The 25,704-nt window shown below is 35.9% G+C and overlaps 1 protein-coding gene across 2 annotated transcripts in view; it reads right to left on the bottom strand.

Annotated features, from left to right (window-relative positions):
* Positions 1-25,704, bottom strand: part of DMD (dystrophin) — a 2,234,319-nt gene that overhangs the window by 2,095,939 nt on the left and 112,676 nt on the right. Inside the window, exon 1 of one of the 2 annotated variants that reach the window (XM_027096084.1) lies at positions 24,146-24,347. The exons of the other annotated variant lie outside the window; for it this stretch is intronic. Coding sequence (XP_026951885.1) covers positions 24,146-24,176 — 31 coding nt within the window. The 5' untranslated portion in view covers positions 24,177-24,347. Of the gene's footprint in view, positions 1-24,145; positions 24,348-25,704 lie in introns of those variants that run through there. 2 annotated transcript variants of the gene reach the window in all.

The following is a 25,704-nucleotide window of genomic DNA, read 5'->3' on the forward strand; positions in this document are numbered from 1 at the left end:
GTTTTGACTTACTAATTCCCTGGTCTTTTCTAATTCTGTTTGTTGTAGTTTTTTTCTGCATATATAGAAAACTGGAAGATAGACGATTGCTACAGAAATAATTTTTTTTAAAATAACCAGGCCTGATATCTATAAACATATATGTTTTTTTGTACATCACTCTATATGTGCATATACATGAATTACATATATACATATATAATTACTGAATATTTAACCTACAATCAAATGAACTTATTACTCTGTATGAAGATGTGGAGACTCTGAAAGCAGTATAAGATACCACCTTGACCCATATACCACGGACTTTTTCTAACTATACAGTTATATAGCAGAGTGGTATGATGTGAAAATCATCAGCTACGAACCACCTGGGTTCTATTTAGTTCTGGCTTTGTATCTAACTAGCTATGAGAATTGGAATCTCACTTTTGATATCTGTAAAATAAGGGCTTAGAAAACATTCTCCAGGTCTTTTCCGGCTGTTATGGTCTATGATTGTGTTATTCACCACAGGGTGTCAAGCTAGCGAAATAGCAAAACCAGACCAAATACCGGGTTTCCTTTAGCCGTATCTATCATCTATCTGTCTATATCATCTTTTAAAATCTTCAGTCTTCTCAAAGCAGTTTTTAATCTCTCCTGTTGTCCACTTTTCTAGCCCATTTTTTTCTTTTTCTGACCACGTTCTCTTTATTCTCCTACAGTTCTTTTGCCCTCTGTTGCTTTGTGGTTCCAAATTGCTAACTGTCTCGTGCACAAAGGATTCATTTGCACTACAACCACACTTCCAACAGTCCTCATTAACTCAGGGGGGAAAAAAACCCTCTCAAGCAACTGAATCCTTGTAGCAGGTGGGATTAGAAAACCATTTCCCACGGATCTGACTGGTTCACAGAAAGAGTGAGAAGAGAACAGCAAAGAACTGAGTCATCTTCCTTTTCCCCATATTCCACTCAGAGGCCAATCTCTTTTGCTCTCAAAACTGTTTTTTGACATGGTTTCTTGTTACAGGCTGAACTGTGTCCCTCTAAATTTCATGGTGAAGTCCTAAACCCCAGTACTTAAGAAGGTGACTATACTTGGAGATAGGGTATTTAAAGAGGTAATTGAGGTTAAATGTGAGGTCATTAAGGTGGGCCCTAATCTAAATGACTAGTGTCCTTATAAGAAGAGGAGGTTAGGACAGAAACATGCACAGAACAAAGACCAAGTGCGTACTGAAGGAGAAAACAGCCTCTACAAGCCAAGGAGAGAGGCCTCAGAAGAAATCAACCCTGCCAACACCCTGGTCTCATATGTCTGGTCTCCAGAACCGTGACAAAATTAATTTCTGTTGTTTAAGCCACCCAATCTGCCATGGTATTTTGTTATGGTAGCCCTAGCAAACGAATAGACAATATACTTATCACCCTCCATTTAGAATGTTTTGTGTTTGAATTAAGATCATTCCCATTTTCCTGTTGGACATACATACACATACACACACACACAGATGCAGATATATAGAGAGAGAGAGAGAGAGAGAGAGAGAGAGAGAGAGAGAGAGAGAGAGAGAGAGAGACACAGATATATATGTTCTTGATACTAGAACACAAAAAGATGATTAACTATAATGAGAGTGTTAAATGGACTCAGTTCCTCATATGCTTTTAGATATTCACTTATTTATTAAAAAAGCATTAACTGAATATCTTTATGTTCTAAGCCTTATGCTTATTTCTAGGTACAGGGTGGGGGGAGCACAACAATAAAATAACACTACCACCATAATAATGATAAATCAAACACACGTCCCTGTCCTCAAGGAATTTAAATTCTAAAATTAAAATAAAGTAACTGACAAAATATAGCAAAAGATGTGCATTTTAAAAGAGTTATGCCATGGGAACACTTTGAACTGGTACCTCCCCTTGTCTGGTGGAGTGAAGGGGACTGGGGAGAAGGGGTTAGGAGAGGATTTCTCGGGGGATGAAATGGAAATCCAGCTTTAATGAATAAAGATTTTTGGTAAGGAGAAGAGGGGTAAAGGGGGAGGCATTTCAAGAAAATGTAGACCTGACAACATGAGAGCATGGCGTTTGGGGGCTCCCACCTAGGACCCTCTGGCTAAAGGGCTAGAAATAGGAGGTAAGGAGAGTGGTGAGAAAAGAAGGAGTAGTAAGCTGGGTCCAGATAACACATGACCTTGCACATTCCATGGAATTGACAGCAGTCTATAGCAGCGAAAAATATTTTCCAATTTGTGAGTTAGGGTCAATTTTAAGCTTGTCACCTGTAATAATAATCTCTTTGAAGGAATGAAGTTCTCCTATATTCATTTGTACTAATCAGTATCTTTCAGTGCGAGATGAATGTGAATTTTACCTAACTTCTAATTTCCTTTAGGAATCTAAACTCATTCAATATTTTCACAAGATGATAACTATAATCAAATCAGAGAGCTTTATTTCATCTAACAAAGAGCAGTCCTTCACAAAGGAATTGCAAATACCCTAATTAATGATTATTCTAATTGTTCTCCCTGTTGGAAGACACTACTTCCTGTTTTGTGTTTAGCCAGGATAAATAAACTATGGTATCACCATCCCTCTAGTACAGGATGTGAACTGTTTTATATAACATATTATTATTATAAAGTCTGTCTTATATTCAAAACCCAGTCTTCTGACAGGATTTATAAATGGCGCCACCCTGCCCCCCCATGCTGGGCTTTGCACTATGATGAAGTGTGTACGTGTTTTGTGCTTCTGTGAGCTCAATTTGTAACTATACAACCCTCCTGAAGGAAATGGCTAAACATTAGGTCTAATTTCTGTCTTTAAGGTTACCTAAAGTAATCGACTGGACATTTAAAAATTATTGTTTTTTTCTATACATGTAAGCATTCTGGCAATTTCTAAAAGGATATAAATACAAATATATACAGTATAAACCTCTATTTGCCCAAGTCAGAAACTAGGAAGTCAATACTGACATTTTTTTCTCTGTAACCCTTCTCTCTTTCCTCATTACCTAGTCAAATTCCATTAATAAGTTTTACCAATTAAATATCTAAATATTTCTCAATTGCATTCTAGCTTTTCCATTCCTAATTCCCTACTAAGGCTCTTATTTGGGATATAACCACAACCTTCTTATACCTGCCTCCAGAACAGTGGCTCAACACAATCTGCCCCTGGTGTGTTTTTCAGTTATACTTTAAATGGTGGAAAAGCAGGGTTATAAATATGCACACAATTTTTAAAGCTCCCCAGGTGATTCTAAAGTGCAACCTAGGCTCAGTGCTCTAAGTCAGGGGTTCTCAATGTGTGGTCCCTGGATCAGAGACCTAAGCATCAGCCTGGAAACTTCTAAAAATGCAAATTATTGGGCCCCACCTCAGATAGACTGTGAGTGGAGCCCAGCAATCTGTGTTTTGATGATCATCAAGTAACTCCCATGGAGGCTCAAGATGAAAAACCACTGCTATTAAAAACCGCTGCTAAAGACCACTGTGGGGGTTATACTCCCCCCGCACATTGCTCCAATTCAAGATACATCAAGACGGTCTCACAGTCTTCTCCAAACGTTAAGGACTAAAGTGTAAATATTAGATTGTACTAATTCCCTGCTCAGCGTTATTCACTGGCATATGACTCTAACTTGTATTTCGGCTGTGCCATATCATTGGGTCTATGATCTGACAAATACCTACTTATTTAATTTCCTAAATACACTACAGTTACTCCACATTCTTGTACATGCTGTTCCCTCTATCTTGAATGTCCTGACAAATTCTCTTCCTCCATTAAGCCTCAGCCCAATTCATTCCACTTTTTTGAAAAGTCTTCTTGGATCTCCCTGCAGACTAAGGTGTTCCTTTCCACATGCTACGGCTGCAACTTGTATAAACCTACATCATAGCAATCTCCATACTTTATTGTACTTGTTACTTATATAATTTTATCCTCTTTTGGGGGGACAGAAACTATGTTTTCCTCGACTTTACAATTACTGTGTTCTAAATTGTAACATTTCCTACATTTACTGTGATGTAATATTTTCGATGTTGCCTGAAATTCAGTATGTGTTGGAAGAAAGGGAGGAAGGAAGGAAGGAAGGAAGGAAGGAGCCCCTAAATATTTTAGAAAATTTTGTTGGATCATATAGTGTATCTCATCTAAGCAAGAAACTTTGACCATCAACCACCTACAGTATCACAGATCTAAATGAACCAAGAAGTCAATGAGTTTTTTCTTCATGTGAAATCTCTTATATTTTCATGGTACTTTGTAACTTGCAAGAGTTTTCACAGATATTACCAGTCACCTAGAAAGGGGATCTGAATTTTCTCCTTTAAAAATGTCAAGATGCATAAATACTCCCTGACCATGCATATTTTGTTTCAGTATTTTATCTCACTAATTATCTAAGCTACTGCAATGTATAGAGTAAGCACCAGAAACGTGTTTGAATATACAGTACTGCTTAGAGCTAGCCATTTCTCTTTCCACCACTCACATCAGAACCAGAACCAGAACCAAAACCAAATAAGGATGACATCAGAGGTCAGCCATGCTAGGGCCATCCATTCAGTCATCATTTATTAAGCATCAACCGCTAGGAACTTTGCTTAGCACAACTGATACAACAGTAGTCACTGTGTAAAACTCACAGTCTATTGGGAGCAAAAGTCCTCTAGACCAGGGGTCCCCAACCCCCAGGCTGTGGACCGGTACAGGTCTGCGGCCTGTTAGGAGCCGGGCTGCACAGCAGGAGGTGAGTGGCGGGCAAGCGAGCTAACCAGCGAAGCTTCACCTGCTGCTTCGCGTTGCTCGCATTACCGCCTGAATCATCGCTCGCATTACCGCCTTGAACCATCACCCCCTCCACCCCTGTCCCCCGGTCCGTGGAAAAATTGTCTCCCACGAAACTGGTCCCTGGTGCCAAAAAGTTTGGGGACCGCTGCTCTAGACAAGTGAATTAAAGGCAAGAATTTAAGTGCAATAGAAGAAAAACAGGCACAAAACTCTCTTAATTAAGAAGGAGGAATACCAAACTACACACTTTGTTTACATCTAAAGATGTAAAGAAGGCTTTATTTTTTTTCCCACAAAATACTCATGCTGGAACTAGTGTGAAAGATGCCATCTCACTTCCTTTGGCCCTTTTTCCCCCTTTTGTTTAAAGGAATAACCTTGATCCTCAAGGCATACCAAACATGTTAGATTTTATTCTATGAGCAAATTTATTAACTAAGAACGTGAGCACATTCACATTCATTCCAATTAACATTAAATGACATTCTCCCAAAGAATGAGATGTCAAAAATCATGCTCGTAATTGCAGTCAATGTAATGAATGTGCTGCTCTTGGGCTGCATGCATACTTGTACTCATAAATTGACTACTAATATCAAAAAATACACACCTAACTCAGAAAAAGTAACAGATGCGTTAAGATAATATTTGTCACTAATGCCTAGTTAATAGGTGGTGATTTAATTTCAAATTACTTAATTTCTTGGCCTTGGAAATTAGATATACAGATTTTACACTTAAACGAGCATTTTGTTTGCACGTATTAAACTTACTGAGATCTGAAATTTCATCAGTTTTTAAATTTTGGCTGGAAAGGAAATATGTCCTAATGCTTTAAAATCCTTCTGTTTAAATTTTGGTTTACATAGCAATGATCTGTGCTTACGTTAAAATTATCTTTAAGCAGTAGATGATTCTTCTTCCTTTTAGAGGGAATGAATTTAAGGGAATGCTAAAATCATATCCACTAACAAAAAGTAATTCACATCTCTGAAGTTAACTATTTTAGGTGCAGAATACCTTATTTTAAGAAACACACATAGGGCCGCTGTGTTTTTCTTTCTTGACAACACAGGCACACATATACACTCACACACAGAGATATTCACACATACATACGACATGAAAGCTGGATTTCATCTTAAAGAAAAAAAACTCTCTAAAATGGGTCCAAATGAATTCTAAGTATAGACTTGAAAGCCAGATGTTCTCTCTGTCACAATATACAAACTCCAAATCCCCTTTTACATCCACGTGAATTTACATTTGAAAGAACTCTGAAGCTAATGTAAGTATATACCAGATAAGTATTTGAGTATCTGAATATTTATAACAATCGATTATGTTCTTGATAAAAGATACACTACACTTACACTGTATAGATACAATTTTAATGGTTTCCTGCAATTGGAAAAATACTTGACATATTAATTGATTAGTATTCTTTTTATACTTCTATTATAGAGAGTATGTTTTTGTTTAAGTACTCAAGATTCCAAAAGGGAATGTATGTCTGGGTACAACATTTTAATGTGAACAACTAAAATAGACATGCAAAACTCAAATGCACTGTATACCTGCGCTGTAGGCTGAATCAATAGCCTATGCCATTTTTGAGAACTCTGGGTGTATATGTGCATAATTCTATTTTCTGAAATTATCTGAGATTCCTTCTATACTATATTTCTAAAATATTAGATGTCATGATCCAATGGTTTAGGCCAAAAGAAATTTATGGGCAACTGATCACTCTTTCCATCACTTTTGGATATGAATGAATGAATTCAACACACATTTACTGAACTTCTTCCTAGTATATGATAATATTCTAAGATCTATGAGAACATAAGCACATATAAGACATGGCTTGCAATAGCCAGATGGAAGTAATCTAACAGTAGAGAAAATATAATTAATAAAATTATAATACCAATAATATAGACTCAGTTACCATATTTATCAAGTGGGAATGGTAATATACTCCTTCACCACAGTGTTTTTAGGAATTATATATAAGAAATGTTTTCATCATTATCATTCATTATAAAAGATAATGGATACATGCAAATTAATTGTTCAATGAACAACTTGATTTCTAGATGTCTTGGATTGGAACACAGCTCTCCTCTATTTCTCATTCATAGTCTGTATTTTCAATTTTCAGTTGTATTCCACATTTCTGTAGTGTAATCCCCAGCCAGAATAATGCCTATAAGCTTAATTTAGGTACACCATATTATTCAAGGCCTAGATTCTTTTCTGGTTGGGTAGCTCTTTACTTTTGGCATATGAAGATCAAAAATTGGACATACAATCTATTTTAGTTGAAGACTTAATACAATAGTAATGTATGCCTTCATTAAGAAAATTTAATCATAGAGCTATCATCATAAGTTATCATGAATAAATGAGCCTGTATCATGTCTTTTCCTTGGTTAAAGTTTTCCAAGTTAAAACAGGTTGTCGTGATGTCCCATAAAAACTTTCTTTTAATACAAATAATGTACTCAAAGACAAAATATGAAAGAAAAAGTTACTTTTCAATTTCATTTTAAAATCAGGTCAGAAGGCCCACTGCTTCAGCAAATCATTATTATCTCTCAAGCTAGTTTTTCCCATAAAATGCCTGGGTACACCTGATGTATGGATTTCTGTAATGCATGAATAGTATGTTAACATAATACACAAAATACAGTTCATAGTCACTTGTCAAGAAAATACTTATAAACATTATTTCTAGCACAAAAGCTTCCACCTAATAAGTATGAATAGGCTGTTAGATGGACTCAGTAGATGCTATTTTTGTTTTAGGAGACCCTTGAATTCCACGTTTGAGTCATTCACCAGACATTTCTCACCTTGAGTTTGGGCATACTTGTAACGGGACTCTTTGCTTGTGCACATAGTTACCTAGCGACTAACTTTCCCTTTATAAATTAGCTCCATTCCTGATTAAAACAGATGAAAGATTTCCAATCTTTGTGGCCAGCCCTCAGGGTGGAAAATGAGCTCAAGGAAGGCAGCTATCTGAAACTGAATACTCCCTGCAATGGACATTCCGTTCTAGTCCCTTCAGGGAAACTCCAACAATAGCTCAAACAGAAGCAAACACTTGTCTTTGAGATAGGCCAAGCCAACCATTCACTTCCTCAGCAATTTTTCCTCAGACACCCAGCCAGAGACTTAAAGCTCCTGTGCCCATATCAAAGAACTGCAGACACAGCATGTTTTGTTTTTTCTTAACATCTTTATTGGAGTATAATAACATCTTTATTGGAGTATAATTGCTTTACTATGTTGTGTTAGTTTCTGCTGTATAACAAAGTGAATCAGCTATATGTATACATAATTCCCCATAACCCCTCCCTCTTGCATCTCCCTCCCACCCTCCCTAACCCACCCCTCTAGGTGGTCACAAAGCACCAAGCTGATCTCCCTGTGCGATGCGGCTGCTTCCCACTAGCTATCTATTTTACGTTTGGTAGTGTATATATGTCAATGCTACTCTCCCACTTCGTCCCAGCTTACCCTTCCCTCTCCCTGTGTCCTCAAGTCCATTCTCTACATCTGCGTCTTTATTCCTGTCCTGCCCCTAGGTTCGTCAGAACCGTTTGTTTTTTAGATTCCATATATATGTGTTAGCATATGGTATTTGTTTTTCTCTTCCTGACTTACTTCACTCTGAATGACAGACTCTTGGTCCATCCACCTCATTACAAATAACTCAATTTTGTTTCTTTTTATGGCTGAGCAATATTCCATTGTATATATGTGCCAGCATGTTTTTAATGTGTGAACAGAAGTGATTCTCAGAATTTCTACCCTTCCTGCATTTCTACAGCTTGGTATTAATTTGATATCACCAAAGATGTAGCCCCTCAAAGGAATCCCCACAAGCTGGGCTTCTTTTCTAACTCTGACACTTCTTTTGAGACTAAGAAAAAAAAAATTACAGAGATAAACCAAAAACACTTCCGATTGCATGAATGATCTAGATTTTGCAACAAACATTTTAGTCTGAGGTTTACAACTTTTACAATTCATTGAGCACTCAGGAAAAAATAATGTACTAAGGATTATCCTATTCTGTTTCATTAGTTATCATATTGTGTATGGGAATATAATAATACATGCCAGTATTCACTGTTAAACATAAACCTTTTTCAGGCTGGATGCCTGAGTTTCAAACACATGATGATTTGATGACTAAATAACAGTCAGACAAATGATGTGGTATTTAATCTTTCACTTATGTGTCGCCAAACAATTAGGCACAAGGAACCCATAGATAAGAGGCACAAACCTTCCTCTCAAGGAGCAAGGAATTATATCAGAGACAGCCTGACTTTGAAAAAGAGGATATAATTACTTGCATCGAATTATCTCCAGTGAATTTTCACTAAGAACATAGAACAGGGGTACTATATTCTGACCTAGGGTAGTCAGGAACACTTTTGAACAAGGTGCTATAAGCAAGCACTAAAACAATGAATAGAGATTTTTAGTGGGCGATATGTGGTGATAGCATTTTTTGAGAACATTCCAGGAAGTGGCAACAACTCATAGGTATGAAATTACATAACTTATTTGTGGAACCACAATTTTGTGGCTAAAGAGAAGTGTGCATGGTGAGGAACAGCAGATAAAGAGTTGAGAAATGTGAGCACGTACTACACTATAAAGGGTCCTGTGCGCTGGAGGCTTGAATTTCACCCTGTAGCTAGAGGATTCTCTAAAGGATGTTAAGCTAGAGGCATAAGATCTTCTGTGAAACATGACTGGGAAGCAATCAGAAGGACAGATTTGTTAAAGAGCAGATTAAAGCAAGGAGATCCTATACATATACATAAACACACACACATACACACACACACAGAGACTGTCTTTTGATCTATGTATCTGTTTATACAGTTTGTTATATCTTTGGAAATTATATATAAATGAGTGATTCATTAATATTAATAGCTATAATAATACAAAGTAAAAAAATTATTCCCCACACCTTTGCCACTCACTGAGCAGTTTCATATATCCCATCTTTAACACCAACAAGATGTAAATTTGTGAAGTATTATTATTCCTAGTTTATTACTGAGGACAATCAGTATTAGACATGCTCAGCTCAGTGCCAGGCACTGTATAAATAAATAATAAGTATTGGCTTGGCCATGCTTACTGTGCTTGGTAGGTAGAGTCAGGCTGAAAACGCAAGTAGTCTTAGGCCTTGTCCTGTTTCTACGCCCATGGACCAGCCTAACTTTTGAAATGCCAGTCCTTTCCATACAGGCATTTTGGTCATAAACAACGTGAAGCACAATACCTCACAAGGTAGGACATTTAGAACAAGGCTTAAATCACAATGACATTTTGTTCAATAAGTGATGTATGTTCCTGTATAATAGAAATGGATTACATTCTAGTGAGTTAGCATTAAACCATCCTTTGCCTGTACCCTGAGTGGTGGATTTATTAATTTGTAACTTATTTGTTGATTAGGTCTGGTGATGACACACTGGCCTTTAAGACACTCTGGCCTTGTTAAAGGTTTAACACTATATTTAAAAAATTTATTTTGCAGTAAGTATAGATTCATAGGAATTTGAAACAAAACATGCAGGGATATCTTATGCAACCTTTAAGCTACTTCCTCCAATGTTGACGCCTTAGGTAACTGTAGTACAATGTCAAAACTGGGAGTTAATTGGTATAATCCACAGAATTTATTCAAATTTTACTAGCTACACATGCACTCATTTGTAACCCTCTGTGTATGTGTGTGTGCGTGTGTGCATGCGTGTGTGTGTGTGTGTAGTTCTATGCAGTTTTACCAAGTATAGCTTTGTATAACAAACACCACAATCAAGACGCAGGCTGCCTTGTGGCACCCCTAAAATAGAACAACCCCCATTCCTAACCTGTGGCAACCAATACTCTGTTCTTGATCTTTATAATTCTGTTATTCAATATTGTGATATAAAAGGAATAACAAAGTATGTAACCTTTTGATCTTTTTTCACTCAGTGTGGTGCCCCCGAGATCCATCATACAGAATATCAATTGTTCATTTCTTTTTATTGCTAAATAGTATTTCACGATATGGATGCACCGCAGTTTCTTCTACATACACCCACTGATGGACACTGGGTTCTGTCCAATTTCTGGCTACTGACAAGAAAGATGGTATGAACATCCATACACAGGGTTTTGTGTGAACCTAAGTTTCCATTTTCTGGTAGAAATGTCCAAGAGTGGAATTGCTGGGTTGTATGGTAATTGTATGTTTAGTTTTAGAAGAAACTGTCAGACTGTTTTCTAGAATGGCTGTACCATTTTACATTCCCATCAGCATTGTTTGAGAGGCCCAGTTTCTCTGCATCCTTGTCTGCTGTAGTGTTGTCAGTTAAAAAAAAATATTTGTAATAAAAATTTTATATATTTGAGCTGTGCAACATGATTTGATATGCACAGTGAAATGATCACTACAGTCAAATTAATTAACATACCATCGTCTCACATAGTTACCCATTGTGATGGCAGCACATGAGATCTATTAACACACTTCCAGCATTCAGTACAGTATTATTAACAATAGTCACCATGCTGTACATTGGATCTCTAGAGTTATTCATGCTATGTACTGCAACTTTGTACCCTTTAACCAACATCTCCACATTCTCCCCAGCTCCCCACCCCTGGTAACCACCCTTCTACTCTCTGCTTCTACTCATTCAACTTTCTGAGATTGCACTTATGACTGACATAATACAGGTTTATTTTCCTTCTGTGTTTGGCTGCAAATTGGCTTTCCCTTATAAACTGGGAATGTTGTTATTAACAATATATTTTTATACAGTGTAATTTATTTTTCATTGCAAAAGTCTTTTTGCCCTTTCTCTGAGGGATTGTTTTCAATTTGCCTTTAAGTCCTCCCCACCTTGTACACCTCAGGACAAATCACTTAGTAGTCAATGTCTCTTCTCTAGAACATCTTAAAATGAAATTACTACTTCGTCTTTATACTCAAATACATGTCTCAAGCTCTTAGGTTAAAAAGAAAATGGATCTCTTCTTCAAGAGATAGACTAGCAAAGTAAGAGCAAAAAGTAAATATCTTATTTTCCCAGAATATCCACAGATAGCAATTTGGAAGAGGGAAAGGAGAGAACAAATATAAGAGACAAAAGAAAAGGACTAGACTAGTGTAGAATCAAGGAAGAACATCTTAGGTATGAAGGAGGCAGTTAATGTTGACAAGTGCCACTGAGAGTTTACAAAGACAGATGAAGGAAAGAAAATATACATGAGTTGAAAACAGTTAAAAACAAAATGATACCAAGAACCAAAAGACGCTAGAGTAAAATGGAGTATGGGGAATTTAAGAAGGAAATGAAACCCAGTGACAAAATCCTTATCTTCAATACTTATTTATACACATGAAGTTTCAACAAGAATTAAAGTGCTTTCATTGTCATTTCAAATTTTCATAAACTGCAATAAAATTATCATTATTATAACATGTTCTTATATGTGAATGGCTATAATAATAGTGTGCGATAAAATTTTAAACACCAATTCACTTATTCAAAAATATTCATGTGCCTGGTTCTGGAGAAACAATGGTGAGCAAAGACAACTGTTGTGGCTGGGTTCATGGAACTTACCACATAGTCTGATTGATAAGCATTAGTTAGTCACATATATACACATAGGGAATTGCAACATTGCTATGTGTTATGGAGGGATGTTACATGGTAGGGAAATTTTATCTACTCAGGGAATTTTGATGGCTACTCAGAGGAAGTGGCTGGTTAAGGGAAACTGATATTATCTAGGTGAAAAAGAGAGGGAACAGAAAGAAAAGCATGTGCAAAAGCCCTGTGGCAGAAAGAAGCAAGGCCTATTCAAGGAACAGAAAGAAAACCAGAAAGGTGGTATGGCAGGGGGGAAGCATTACAGGAGATGAAAACAGTATCTAGATCTTGTTTTATTTTCTTTTGCTTTCCTTGTAGCCAACAGAACTTGCTAAAGTCATTATGCGGGTGCTGATATTATCAAACTTAGCTGACTGGATGAATTTTAGAGAATAGATTAGAGGGCATGGGGAAGAGGTGAAACAAAGAAACCAGAAAGGAAAGTGCTGCTGTATTCCTAGTGAGAGGGGGCAGCTTGGGCTAGGGTATGGGAGAGGAAATGAAGAGAAGTGGATCAAAAAATTTTAGGAGATAAAACGCACAGTATTAGACATAAGTGGGCAAGAGAGATAAAAGTTTCAAGGATGAAATGGGTTTCTAGCTTGTGAAAACTGCATGGATACGTAGCATCATTCACTGATAAAGGGAATAATGAGAAAAGCTCAGGTTTTGTGGGGTGAATGGAAAGTTCCCTTTGGGGCACTTAGAGTGGAGGTGGCTTTGTCACATACAAATGGAGATGCCAATCAGGCAATTGAAATTACAGTTCTGGGTGAATGGAAAGTTCCCTTTGGGGCACTTAGTGTAGAGGTGGCTTTGTCACATACAAATGGAGATGCCAATCAGGCAATTGAAATTACAGTTCTGGAATTCATTGGAGAAGTCTGAGCTAGAGGTATAACTTGGTTGGTTTTCTGCACATAAGTGTTAATAAAGCCACAGGCATGGGTGCAATGACAATGAAAGGGATTACAGAGTCAGAAGACAAACTTGCTAGGACTGACCTCTGAAGAATTCTACTGTTTAAAGGTTCAGTAGAGAGAATGAGCCCACAAAGTAGACTGAAAGAAATGGGAACCAACGCAGGAGAGTGCAATGCACAGATCTCAAGGGAAGACAACATTTTTAAGAAGGGAGAAAATGGTCAATAGTGACCACTGCTTCAAGTTCAAGAAAGAAGAGAACAAATTTTTCTCAATTGGTTTTAGTGACATGACATTCTTTACTTCACTTGAACTAAGTCAGGTAAAGTTTGAATAGGAAAAAACTGAAAGTATAACATTTTAAGGAAAAAAAAATCTCAATATCTAGTTCAACTGATGGATATAAAAAGTAGAAAGATAATACCTTGTTTTATTTTTGTATTGGTATCATACTACTCTGATAGTATGATAATTCCATTTATAATACCATTTTCTTAAAAAATTACCCCAAAAATTGCTAATATAGTTACCACTAATGTTTAATATTAAAATTAAATGATGAATAGCCCCTTAAGGAATAAAATAACAAACTATAGCTGTCTATTATAGTTGGGAAGCAAAATGTGGATATAACAAATTGTTTTCCCACTTTTCCCCAACTGTGCTGTAGTTTTCTTTATATTTTCCAAGTGGAAGAGTTGATTTCAGTTTAGTTTTAATAATATTTACTGACTATATATATATATATATATATATATATATATATATATATATAAGTAAAGCCAAATTATTTCTGCTCACAGTACTGAATCTTATTCATGTGGGCCCAGTCCTTAGTGTTTTGTTCATCTAGCACAGTGGCCTGTGTACAAGTGAAATAAAATCAGAAAGACATCTAGTGAGATTCTTCTGAGGAACTTGCTGTAGATGGAACACCCTGCAGATCAAGGGTGACATTAGTTCTATTCTTTGATCTTTCGAGTTCACACTGTCTAAAGACTGAGGTAGGAATAAAACAGTAAAACAGTGACCTATTGTGGACATCACCATAGATAGCCCCCTGAGAAGGTCTAGAGGATGGATATGAGGTTTTTCAGGACATCTTAGTTTTTATCTAAGAAATTGTAATATGCCAGGTCTTTGAGGGCACACAAGTTTTATGAGTTTTTTTAATGAACATTCTCAATGGAACATATTTAGTTCTTGTTAGAAGACAGCATGATTCTTTCCATTTTACGTTTTGTTGTATCACCTCTAGAGCTCTGACAGATCCTCTTCATCAAAATCTGAGAGGCTGTGGCAGTTAACTGGTTAAGAACCCTGAATCCTCCACCACCATTCAAATCCTGACGCCAGTATGTACAGGCTGAGCTACTGTAGGCAAATTACTTAAGCTCCCTGTACCTCAGTACCCTCATCTGTTAAATATGGATGATTCTATCCCCTACCTCCCAGAACTGTAATGAGAATTAGCTGAGATACATGTAATATACTCAGAGAAACGCTTGATACTTGGTATAGCATTGACGAATGCTAAATGTTGTCTCTGAAGACTAGGTGAACCAGAAATATTGCTATGCACATACAAGGGACTATCAGTAGCTATTTATGTAGGATATATCAATGCCTTGTTGATTCTTGTTGATGAATAATTGCTCCTTCTGCCATACTTTAAGGCCTATTTATAAAGCTGGATTCTTCAATGAAACTTTCATAATCACATAATCTATAAGTAATCATTTATGGCTGATTTGTACCATGGTTTATAACTCTCTTGACATATTACAGTAGTGGTATTTATGTGTGTGTGTGTGTGTGTGTGTCTATTTTTTTCTGACTTACAGAGTTGTAATTTCATAAAAGGCAGAGAGAACATTGCAGGTGTTCAACTGTTTATTTACAAGCTAGTAAAAACCTAATGGTAAAAAAGCTGCTTGATATCATATTAATATTCTATCTAGTCTTACTTCCCCAAAAGCTAACTGGTAAGTACATTATACTCATCCGTGACTAAATTTCAATTACTCAAGTACCTTCTTTTTCTTCAGTACAATTCTAGTTTTATTTAAACTGAATTGTCAATGCTTTCCAAGTATTTTTACCATTTTTCCAGATTTAAGAATAATCAATTTTACTAATGGTTCTCAAGAAATTTTAGACGTTTCTCCAATAAACATCTATATTAACTAAAATAGCATTAAATAAAGTGCAAACTTACCTTGTCATATCTAGGCACTTCTGTATTCTCTGAAGGATGATTTTTCATATTGCTTAACAACTCTGACTGAGCAATTGAAATTCAGACTATGATAAATGTTTTACACTGAAGGTTCATTTCATTATACAGCAGTCAGTTGAAATGGGGTTTCCAAAGAAGGTATTTTTAGGAAGCGCAGAGTACAGGAAAAAGCTGAATACATTGTACAATTTAAATATTTATTGAAGCTTTTCTACTAAGGCAACATTTTGGTGATATCTCATAGAAATACCAATGCGGCAGAGACAATTTGGGGTAAATAGATGGTAGAGATTGTGGAAACCAAGACACCTGGTACTGCGAGTTCCTCATTCATAAAGTCATTAAACTGAAGATGGAATGGGACACTCCTCATTACAGAAATATTATTTTCCTTAGGATTTCATCATTCTTTCTAGATGCCTCTTCTATGATTTTCTGAACTGTTCTTGTCTTCCTTATTGAATTCCTGGCCTCCTTCTCTTCACCCTCTATATGATCTTTCTACCTAGTCTCATCCACTCTCTATGGCTCACACTTTAAGTCCCCAATAATGACTTCATTTGTAGGCTTCACATCCCCAGATCCACAGCACCCACGCTCTGCATAAAAAAACTTATTACTTATCCCCAATCTTTCCCATTATTCCAGTGCTCTTCAAGTCTTCTCCTTATAAATGGCACCATTATCCACCCAATTCTACATGCCACGGAGGGCACCACATCCAATTCAATACTAATTTCTATTGACCCTATCTCCTAAGTAAATCTTAAATCAATCCACTTCTTTCAACTCCACTGTCACCATTCTAGTCAACATCACTTTATTTTGCCCCTGGAGAAGCTACCAACCAGATTGATAGCTTCAGACTGATAGCTCTTCATCTATTCTTTTTTTTTAAATACATTTATTTATTTATTTTTGGCTGCGTCGGGTCTTCTTTGCTGCGCGCCGGCTTTCTCTAGTTGCAGCGAGCAGAGGCTACTCTTCATTGCAGTGCACAGGCTTCTCATTGCAGTGGCTTCTCTTGTTGTGGAGCACGGGCTCTAGAGCGCAGGCTCAGTAGTTGTGGCACATGGGCTTAGTTGCTCCACGGCATGTGGGATCTTCGCGGACCAGGGGTAGAACTCGTGTCCCCTGCATTGGCAGGTAGATTCTTAACCACTGTGCCACCAGGGAAACCCTTTTTCATCTACTCTTAACACCTCCTAATCGTTTCTTCACAAAACACAGTAATATTCTTAAAAAAAAAAAAAACCCACAAACATGGTCATATCACTGCCCTACCTGAAACCTTTAAAAGGCTGACCACTGATCTTACTATACAGAAAAAAATCATTCTCATGAGGTCTCAGGCTCTGAACAATTGGACCCCAGCCCACTGTTGCAGCTGCATGCTCCAAACTTTGCCTCACTTACGACACTCCAGGAAAACTGACCTTCTTTTAGTTCTTTCTTCATACCAACTTATACCTTCACATATGTTTTTCCCTCTGAATGTCACATTTTCCCTCTTTTTCCCTTGGACAACTATCGCCCAACCTCATTCTTCTTTGTCATACTTTGAAGGTCATTTTCTTAGGAGTCCTTCCCCCAATTTCTAATACTGGTCTAGGTCTCACTGTCATACATTCTTCTAACAATGTGTGCTTTATTCTGTAGCCCTTATCCCAAATGAAGTTTAAATAGTGTGTATAAATACCATGTGTAAAATAGCTAGTGGGAACATGCTATAAAGCACAGGAAGCTCAGCTAGGTGTTCTGTGATGACCTAGATGGGTGGGATGAGCAAGGGGTTGGGAGGGAGGTCCAAGAGGGAGGGGATATATGCATACGTGTAGCTGATTCACTTCATTGTACAGCAGAAACTAACACAACATTGTAAAGCAATTATACTCCAATTAAAAAAAAAAACCCGGAATGGGAAATAAATAAAGTGTGTGTGTGTGTGTGTGTGTGTGTATTCTATCCTAAATTCTAATCTCAATGAGTTCACTTATTTAGAACATTATCTCCAGAGAGCATGGCACAATACCTAGCACAAGTAGGCACTCAATATATACTAGTTACACGACTAAATGAATGAGTAACAATGAACGAATAATTGTTCCTTCTTTAAACAGTGGTCACCGAAACCCACACAATATAAACTTTACGTAGTCACTTCCTTTGATACTTTTACTTCTGGATTTATTTAGAGAGCCAATCTATTTCCAGACATTTAAAGTAAAACACTGCAAAGTCCATAGGCTTGAGCGAAGTAAACTCTGTGATAACACTTGGTGCTCTCTGACATAGTCCATTAGAGACGGGGTATGTACACCTAATCCAGAGGAACCCTTTAGCTCTTCAGCAGCTGTGCATATGGCTTCTGACCTGCCCTTCAGGCTCTACTAAATCAGGATTCCCCAGCTGTCTGAGCTTCCAGTAAGCTCTTTCAGTTAACCACCTACATGCCAACACTGCTTACATCCGGTTACACTCTTTAGCGTCTACTTTTCCTTTTTCCTCCCTAGTTATTTTCCAATATATCAGAGCCACTGGGATTCACCACTTTCATACATAATTTTATCCGTTCCTCAACTATTTTGATAACATTTTGTCTGCTTAGTCAGCAATCTATTTCTAATACTGTCCTCGTGAGCATCAATATAAAAAGGAATTACTCAACTTGCCTTTGATGAAAATACTTGAGCAGTTCTGACTCTGTGATTTTTCTCCTTTTTTATTTCTTTAGCTTGACCTCACACAGTTTCCAAGGCTAAAATCTGCACTAATAACAGTGTGCTGACTCCTGTGCCCTTTAAGTCAGCACTTAGCTCAGGCTAAGGTACTATTGCTGCTGTAATCTGATAAAGGAGCAGACAAGTTGTGTGCAAATAAAGATGGGTGCCAAGAATGAGCAAAAAGCCACTGATGTTTATGCCCTTTTATAGTCCTGATTCCATGACAGTCTTAGCCAAAGGCAGAGTGGGAGGAGGGAGAGCAATTTAAAACAAAAAAAGCAAAAGCCAAGAAGAGGGTGAAAACATTGAAAGGGTAATCCCTTTATTTGCCCATAATTGGGTAAAATGAGACATTGTGATGCTAGTTGTGCTTAATTAATACTGGTGCTTTTTCAACATCAATTATTTCAAAAGGTTGGAGATAAAGTACATCTAAAAGTTGAAGATAAACTGGCAAAAGCCTATACGTTATTTTGGCATATATAAACTCCTCACTGTTGTAATGCCCATGGATGGGCTGAGTATTTATTAAGTATAAACTAAGAGCTTGACAATTCAAACATTTTTTTAAAGTTTCTTTAAAATTCTATTAACCCTGTTTAAAATCCATTCAGCTACCTACATTCTGACTTTATTACGTGAATAAGCATGGGCTTTCACATAGTTCCCTTTAATATTCCTCCTATTCATGAAAACAACCCAGTTTTCTACTAAAAATAAATAATAAAATGAAATAAAGAAAAATAGAGGCAAAGTGCTTCCTCAGATTATTTTACTTGAACAGTAACATAATAAGACTAAATATTTTAAACTAGCCTTAGATATATTTCAGCTTTCAAAATTAATGTATAGAAAATCATTTTCCCGACATTTAAAATTTATGGAAAATCAGTTGCTTAAAATTATATGGAATCAAAATACTGACTTAACAGTTCTGGAAGATTCATTTATGCACACCAAAAACAACAACAGCATCAACAGTTCACCAGCATAGTATCAAAATGACAGTTCCCTTCCAGTTAAAGGATAATTGTCGACTCTCCCCACCTTCCATTAGTGAAGAATGGGGTGAATAATGACAAACCAAAAGTGAGGCACTGAGGTAGAAGGTAAAAGATAATAAGGAGACTGAGAAGAAATTGATTTCCAAACTCAATCCGGATTGCTAGGAACACTTGTTTTCGCTGGGCTTAGTATCATTAAATATATTGTACTATGCAAAGTCACCTCTCTAGGGACTGCAGGGCCCCAGAAAATTGCTCTGCATCTTCTTTCACCTACTGAAATTCTGAGGTCTTCTGAGTGAATATCAGAACGTAAAGACTGAGCACAGAGCTGGATGGAAAGTTTTCCTTAAAATGGTAGCCTAAGTGGAAGACTCCAGCTCTGAGAGAAGGAATACTGCCCTTTGCTTTTGTTAATAGGCATGTGGGGGACGTCTTTTTAAGCGTGAATGAGCAGGGCCATTCCCCTTCTTCATCCTCATCTGCCTGATGCTTATCAGAATTGTGGCTGAGACATTTAAGATTCCCTTAAAACACTGGAGCCAAGGTTTTTTGTTCTGTGGTTTCCTGGCCATATTCAGGGCAGTAATCTTGAATGGGGAAAGAAAAAGGCCATGTCCCTCGGAGTTAAAGCATTTCAGAATCTCTGGAGGAACCATCTGGTTTAAAAATGCACTTGCGAAATTCTAATATGCTATAATACATGGGAAAACAAGCTCTTGATACTCAAGTTTCAGGAAAAAACAAACCAAATCACTTTAGCTGCTAATCTTCAAACTATTGTTTGCATATGAGTGATTCACAAAATGCAGGGTTACTCTCCCCTTCAAGAGAGGATATCAGAATCTCTGACAGACGTTTTCACTCACAATATTAACTACAGGGAGTCTGACATTTTACAAACATAAAGATGTTAAGGACAATTTTACATGTGACACAAGTAGACAAACCCCTTCCAAACTGGCAAAATAATAAGGTATACTATAGCACTGCCAACCTAACTTTCATATCTGTGTTAAAATTAAACTTCAGAACTCCAAATACATTATGAATATTACTGTCAAGATTGTAGAGCGTGAAACTCCAAGGAAGTTTAACGAATAGATGTTTTTAAATGAGGAAAAAATGAAGAGCACAGGTGTTTACTTATTTGCACGTTTGAGTTTTGAAGATCAGTCTGCTGCATGGACCATACTCCCGAAAGACAAATATTTTCATGAAATTATGCTATGGTACTTGGTTGCATTTAATTAAAAAAAGGTCTTCTCGTTTCCCATACTGCAGCCCATGACCTTCCCAACAAAACGTTCCTATATGAACCAACTGCCTTGATAACAGAACACAAATCTCCTAGGACTATAGCAGGACTTTGTGAGAAAGAAAACTGTTGCCTCCCTCTGAATTCAATCACAACCTGAATGTACTGCATAAAAATAAACCAAGGTCATCATTATTCCGTTTCATTCTGATTTGGCTTGCCTTCAAGTTACATACCCTGTATATCTGAAATAACTGCACCGCCTCCATTAACTGACTTTGACATCACTTTAATCATTGTATCTTTTCAGAATGAAAGGCAGAAATGTCAAATTCCTACCATTATAAATTCTTCTAACTCTCTAATCTGCATTAAATAAAAGCTTGTCTTGGAGAAATAATATATGCTTTAAAGAAATATAACTAGTATCAATTTTATTTTAAAATGTAAGTGAGAAAAGATTCACCCACAACGAAACTCTTCATACAGAGGTGATTTCCCACGAAACTTTTAAAGCTTAAGTCTTGAAGCCCTTCACTTATATTGGCTCCTTGCAAGTCCTACCTAATTTTGTATTCTTAATTCTGTATTACTTTTCCTAAAAGAGTCCCCTTCCTTCATTTTTTCAACCTCAGGCCCCATAAAACCTAGGTCTACTTCTTCCCTCATGGTTTGTTATGTTCTGTAATTACTCTTATTTGTCAGTTTCTTTTAAAATGATGTGTATTTAAAATAGAAAATAAACCACATAAACAGAAACTTTGGATGACTGAATCACTTTGCTGTATACCTGAAGCTAACACAGTATTGTAAATTGTACTTCAAAAAAAGGTTTAAAAAAAGAAAATTATCTTTAAAGAAAAGTTAATTTCCAATTAATTTTCAAGGTCTCCCTTAGGTAACTTAGTACCTAAGTTAAACCTGTGATTTAAATATGTATGTGTGTTTATATAAAAATACACAGTCACACCAAAATATTATGTTTCTTGTATATGCAATGCAAGAAAGAATGGTGTAATGAAAAATATGATGAATCATTTTTAATAAGTTAGGGAAATATTACAGCAGAAGGTGGAAGGGGAAAGAAAGTTTGGGAAATCACTTTCTTTTAGTTTTGTGGTAAAGCCATGATGAAAGATAATAGAATTAAAAAGAACACCTGACTTTTCCAGAGAACAAAGATTTTAATCTCTTTTATTAAACCACACAAGTGGTTAAGAGCTTTACAATTTGTTTCACACGCAGCAAAGGCCTTGGACTACAAAGATTTCAAACGAATACTTTAGGACTAAAGAGGAAGTTGTATTAATATCTCCGTCCAAATTATGAATTTACATTTCAGTAATGTCTAGCTGGAGTAGTGTCAAGCAACACCTCTCTTCCTTAAATAACAGAAATTTGCACAGAACACTTCGTAGTCTTTTTTTTTTAAGTTTAGAGTAACTATTACATGATATTGTTTACTGTATTTTCCATACTGCTATGCCACGTAAGAGACACAGAAAGATTCTTATTAAATTAACAAGTATATTATCTATTTAGATCAGCAATCTCTTTTTCATAGTTAAGATGCCCTTAAAAGACTGCAAATGTAATTCTAAAAGATTATTTTATTAGACTTCAAGATAATTTGCATCATTTAAAAAATTCTAAGGAAATGTATAATTTGCAATCAATTATTTGAGTGATTCTTTGCAACGCAATATTTAAGTAATTCTAAAAGTAAACAATACTTAGGTTAATACAGTGATGTTCCCTATTAATTGGTGACTATTTTGGTTAAAACAGAACCAAGTGTACTCTTTTAAGTTCTTCAAACTAAGGCAATTTAAAAAATTGTATTCAAATGTCAATACATTCAAAGAGTATTATGTTGTCAACTAATAAAAGTTAATGTATAATATAACCTTGTGAATATCTTCATTTTCTCTTAACAAACTCACTGTCACGTAGCCTAAGTATTACCTGATCGTTTCAAAATGTATTATAATAAAGTTCTACAGGGATTGTCCAAGAAGGTTAGCTGTCTTCAGATTCTGATTAAGAATTTAAGAAGTCATTTGAATATCTATGACAAAGCAGACAGTATGTTTGCCTTGCTTCATTCCAAAATTAAATCTCTGCCATTCTTCCTAAATTGCTCTACACACTGGTTTATGGTTTTAATTTTGTAGCTATATCGATTAAGTGAGCAATATGTGTGTATTGCAAAGAACAAACGTGCTATTGTATTTTTGTAATATTAGTAAATGGGATGGTTTTTCAATCAGAAAGCAATTCTGATACTCACCAAAGAAATTTATAAAATAAAGAAATTATATAAAAATGTTTTACTACAAAATCTGGTAGCATCTTTTGTGAATCAATAAGTGCACAAGGTTAATTTCTTTTCCACAGTTTTTTCTCAAAGGCAAAACTTCTGTTGTGACTCTTTTCCAGAAGTTTTGAATAGCTACTTATTTAGAGAGATTTATTTTTTCCATTCTTTTTTTTTTTTTTTTTTACTTTTTCCATTCTTAATTATAGGCATTGCCCTCATATCTATTTCAGAATGACTATAATCCACAAATCAAAGGCAGGAAAAAAAAGATAATCTCTTTCATCCATCTCTTTGGGAGACACTGTACCCCTCATATATTATTTTTATATATTATTTTTACTGTTGTACCACAGTCAATTTTTACATTTTTCATTAGTCATCCTGACTTCCTTAAAATAAACAACATAGGTAGAGCTTATATAAAAAGCCAAACTAAAAAGTTTTACTGAAAAACTAGGTCATCATAGACATGAAACAACACCTTGACTTTACTGCAAAATATGATTATAAGCCCCTCATGTTTTTCTGTTGTTTTCTCAATAAAAGTATCTGGTCATTTGCCAGCAGAGATCATCTCATTATTTGAAATAATTTTCATGACCCGCTACAGAAAAGAACATGCCAAATACTAAATGCAATATGAGAAAGGAACTTTTAAATTAAATATTTATCAATACTTTTCTCAACCTCCATTTATCCATCACAATTCATTTTGTTCTTTATTTTCCCCCACAATATGCCAGATAAAATTTTTCTAACCTTGAGGCATCCACATATCATTCCCATAGAGCAATTAGTTCACTGAGAATATGTGTCAGGTCACTATCCCACATGTAACTGTTACTAATACAGAAATATCAAATAATCATAATAACTTAGATACACAAACTATTTCACAGCAATTTAAATGGTATGTCACAGATACTCCAAGCCAGGTATGCATATTCTATTACTCTAGTACTTTCTTAAATAAGAAAGATGTGTTTGATTATATTTTCTATTGAAAAGTTTTCCCAATGAGAAACATGTACACCTGCACATACATTATGTGTACAGTGTATATAACATTTATGCTTACTCACAATCTACTATAATAAGTTTAAATTAATCTGCCTAATCAGTGAGTTTGTCACAAACTAAAAGTTATGCCATGGTAAAAAATATATTTAGTTACTTTGTACTTACAACAGTCCTCTACTTCTTCCCACCAAAGCATTTGGAAAAAAGAAAAGTATATATGAAGGCAGCGATAAAAATCTTGGTAAATTTTCTCCCAACTTTATTGCTTCAGTAGGTTTAGGAATGATGAGAAACCAATCAACTTCAGCAGCCTTTAAAAAATAAGACTTCAGGTTTTCCTATTTGTTTACTCTGATGCTAATTGCCTCCAAGATCTGAGTCCTGTAAGGGGAAAGTGACTGATCCCAACACTGAGTGAGTCAACACAGTAACTGATGCCAGGATTCTGTAGAGGCCCCTGGATATTTCGAATTCCAGGACCTGCGCAGAAGCAAGAGACTCGCCTTTTCTCTCAAGTTGGTTTCCCATAATAGGACTGCCCATGGCCACTACATATAAGGTTGTGCTTCCAGCATGGCAAGTCCTGTGAATTCAAATGTTGTTCAACTATGTTCTCATTAATATCCAAACCAGAATAGCACAGAGGACATAGTACTTTCTCTCAAGCTTCTAAACATAAAAACTCTTCGGTAAACAACTGTAACAAGACTTTCTGAAACTTCTATGCACATTTCTAAAATAACAGAGCAGAAAATCCTGATCTAGAATAGCCTTTTAAATGCCTTTCTTTTTTTTCACCTTTCAAAAACACTAAAAACTTCACTCCACTGAACAAAAATAAATGCCCAGAATAATCTATGCATTTGTTATGTATCCACCGTCTACCAAACTTAATTTCTACCCTGGGGACCCAATCAAAAGTTATGTATTGATGATGCCAACAGCCTGACTAAGAGAAGCAAGAGCAGAATGAAGCAGCTGAGCTCTAAAGGCAGAATGTGTATAGTTCTCATGGGACAAGGTTCCTGCTAAAATAAAGAGCACTTTTAGAATGGAATAAAGAAATCCTCCTGAAGTGCTAAATTTCTGTTGTAGCTTATGATTACTAACAAATTACTCTTTCTTCAACTTTTTTTGCTGAGAATTATTAACAAATTACTCTTTCTTCAACTTTTTTGGTGAGAATTATTAAAACACCATCCTCTTAGACACTGAGTTAATGATCAATTATGTAATGGTTCTCAAAAGTTTTCTGTATTAAATGAACACAGTTGTAACACGTTGTTCAGCATGTTTGTAAACTCTTCTTTGCCAAGAGAAGGCTTCTTTATCTCCTTTCTTATTTTTACTTTTAATGCAACAGGTGAGCCCGATATTTATAGGAAATACTGGTAACACATTTTAGAAAGATATTCCTTTTGCAATTACAATGATCTCTGGTAAAATTATTTGCTTGAGTGTTTTTACAGTACCATTTGTTAAAGTGACAGACTCATTTTTCTATGTCAAGCGTTCAATTGCTTGGCACAGAAATAAACTGTAGATAAAAATAGGAAGAAAAACCTGACATATGGGAGTCAGATGATGATGTTTACTTTAATAGTGAAGTATACATTCTATATTTTGGAATACATCATAATATTACCATTCCCCCCAACAAAATCCATATGAAATAAAACACAAGCCCTGATTTTAATTTTGGGTAATTATATTTAAATTACTAT

This window comes from Aethalodelphis obliquidens, unplaced genomic scaffold (genome assembly GCF_003676395.1).
Source record: "Aethalodelphis obliquidens isolate GAN/ISIS:26980383/991018 unplaced genomic scaffold, ASM367639v1 scaffold98, whole genome shotgun sequence".
In the NCBI taxonomy this organism is placed as follows: Eukaryota; Metazoa; Chordata; class Mammalia; order Artiodactyla; family Delphinidae; genus Aethalodelphis; species Aethalodelphis obliquidens.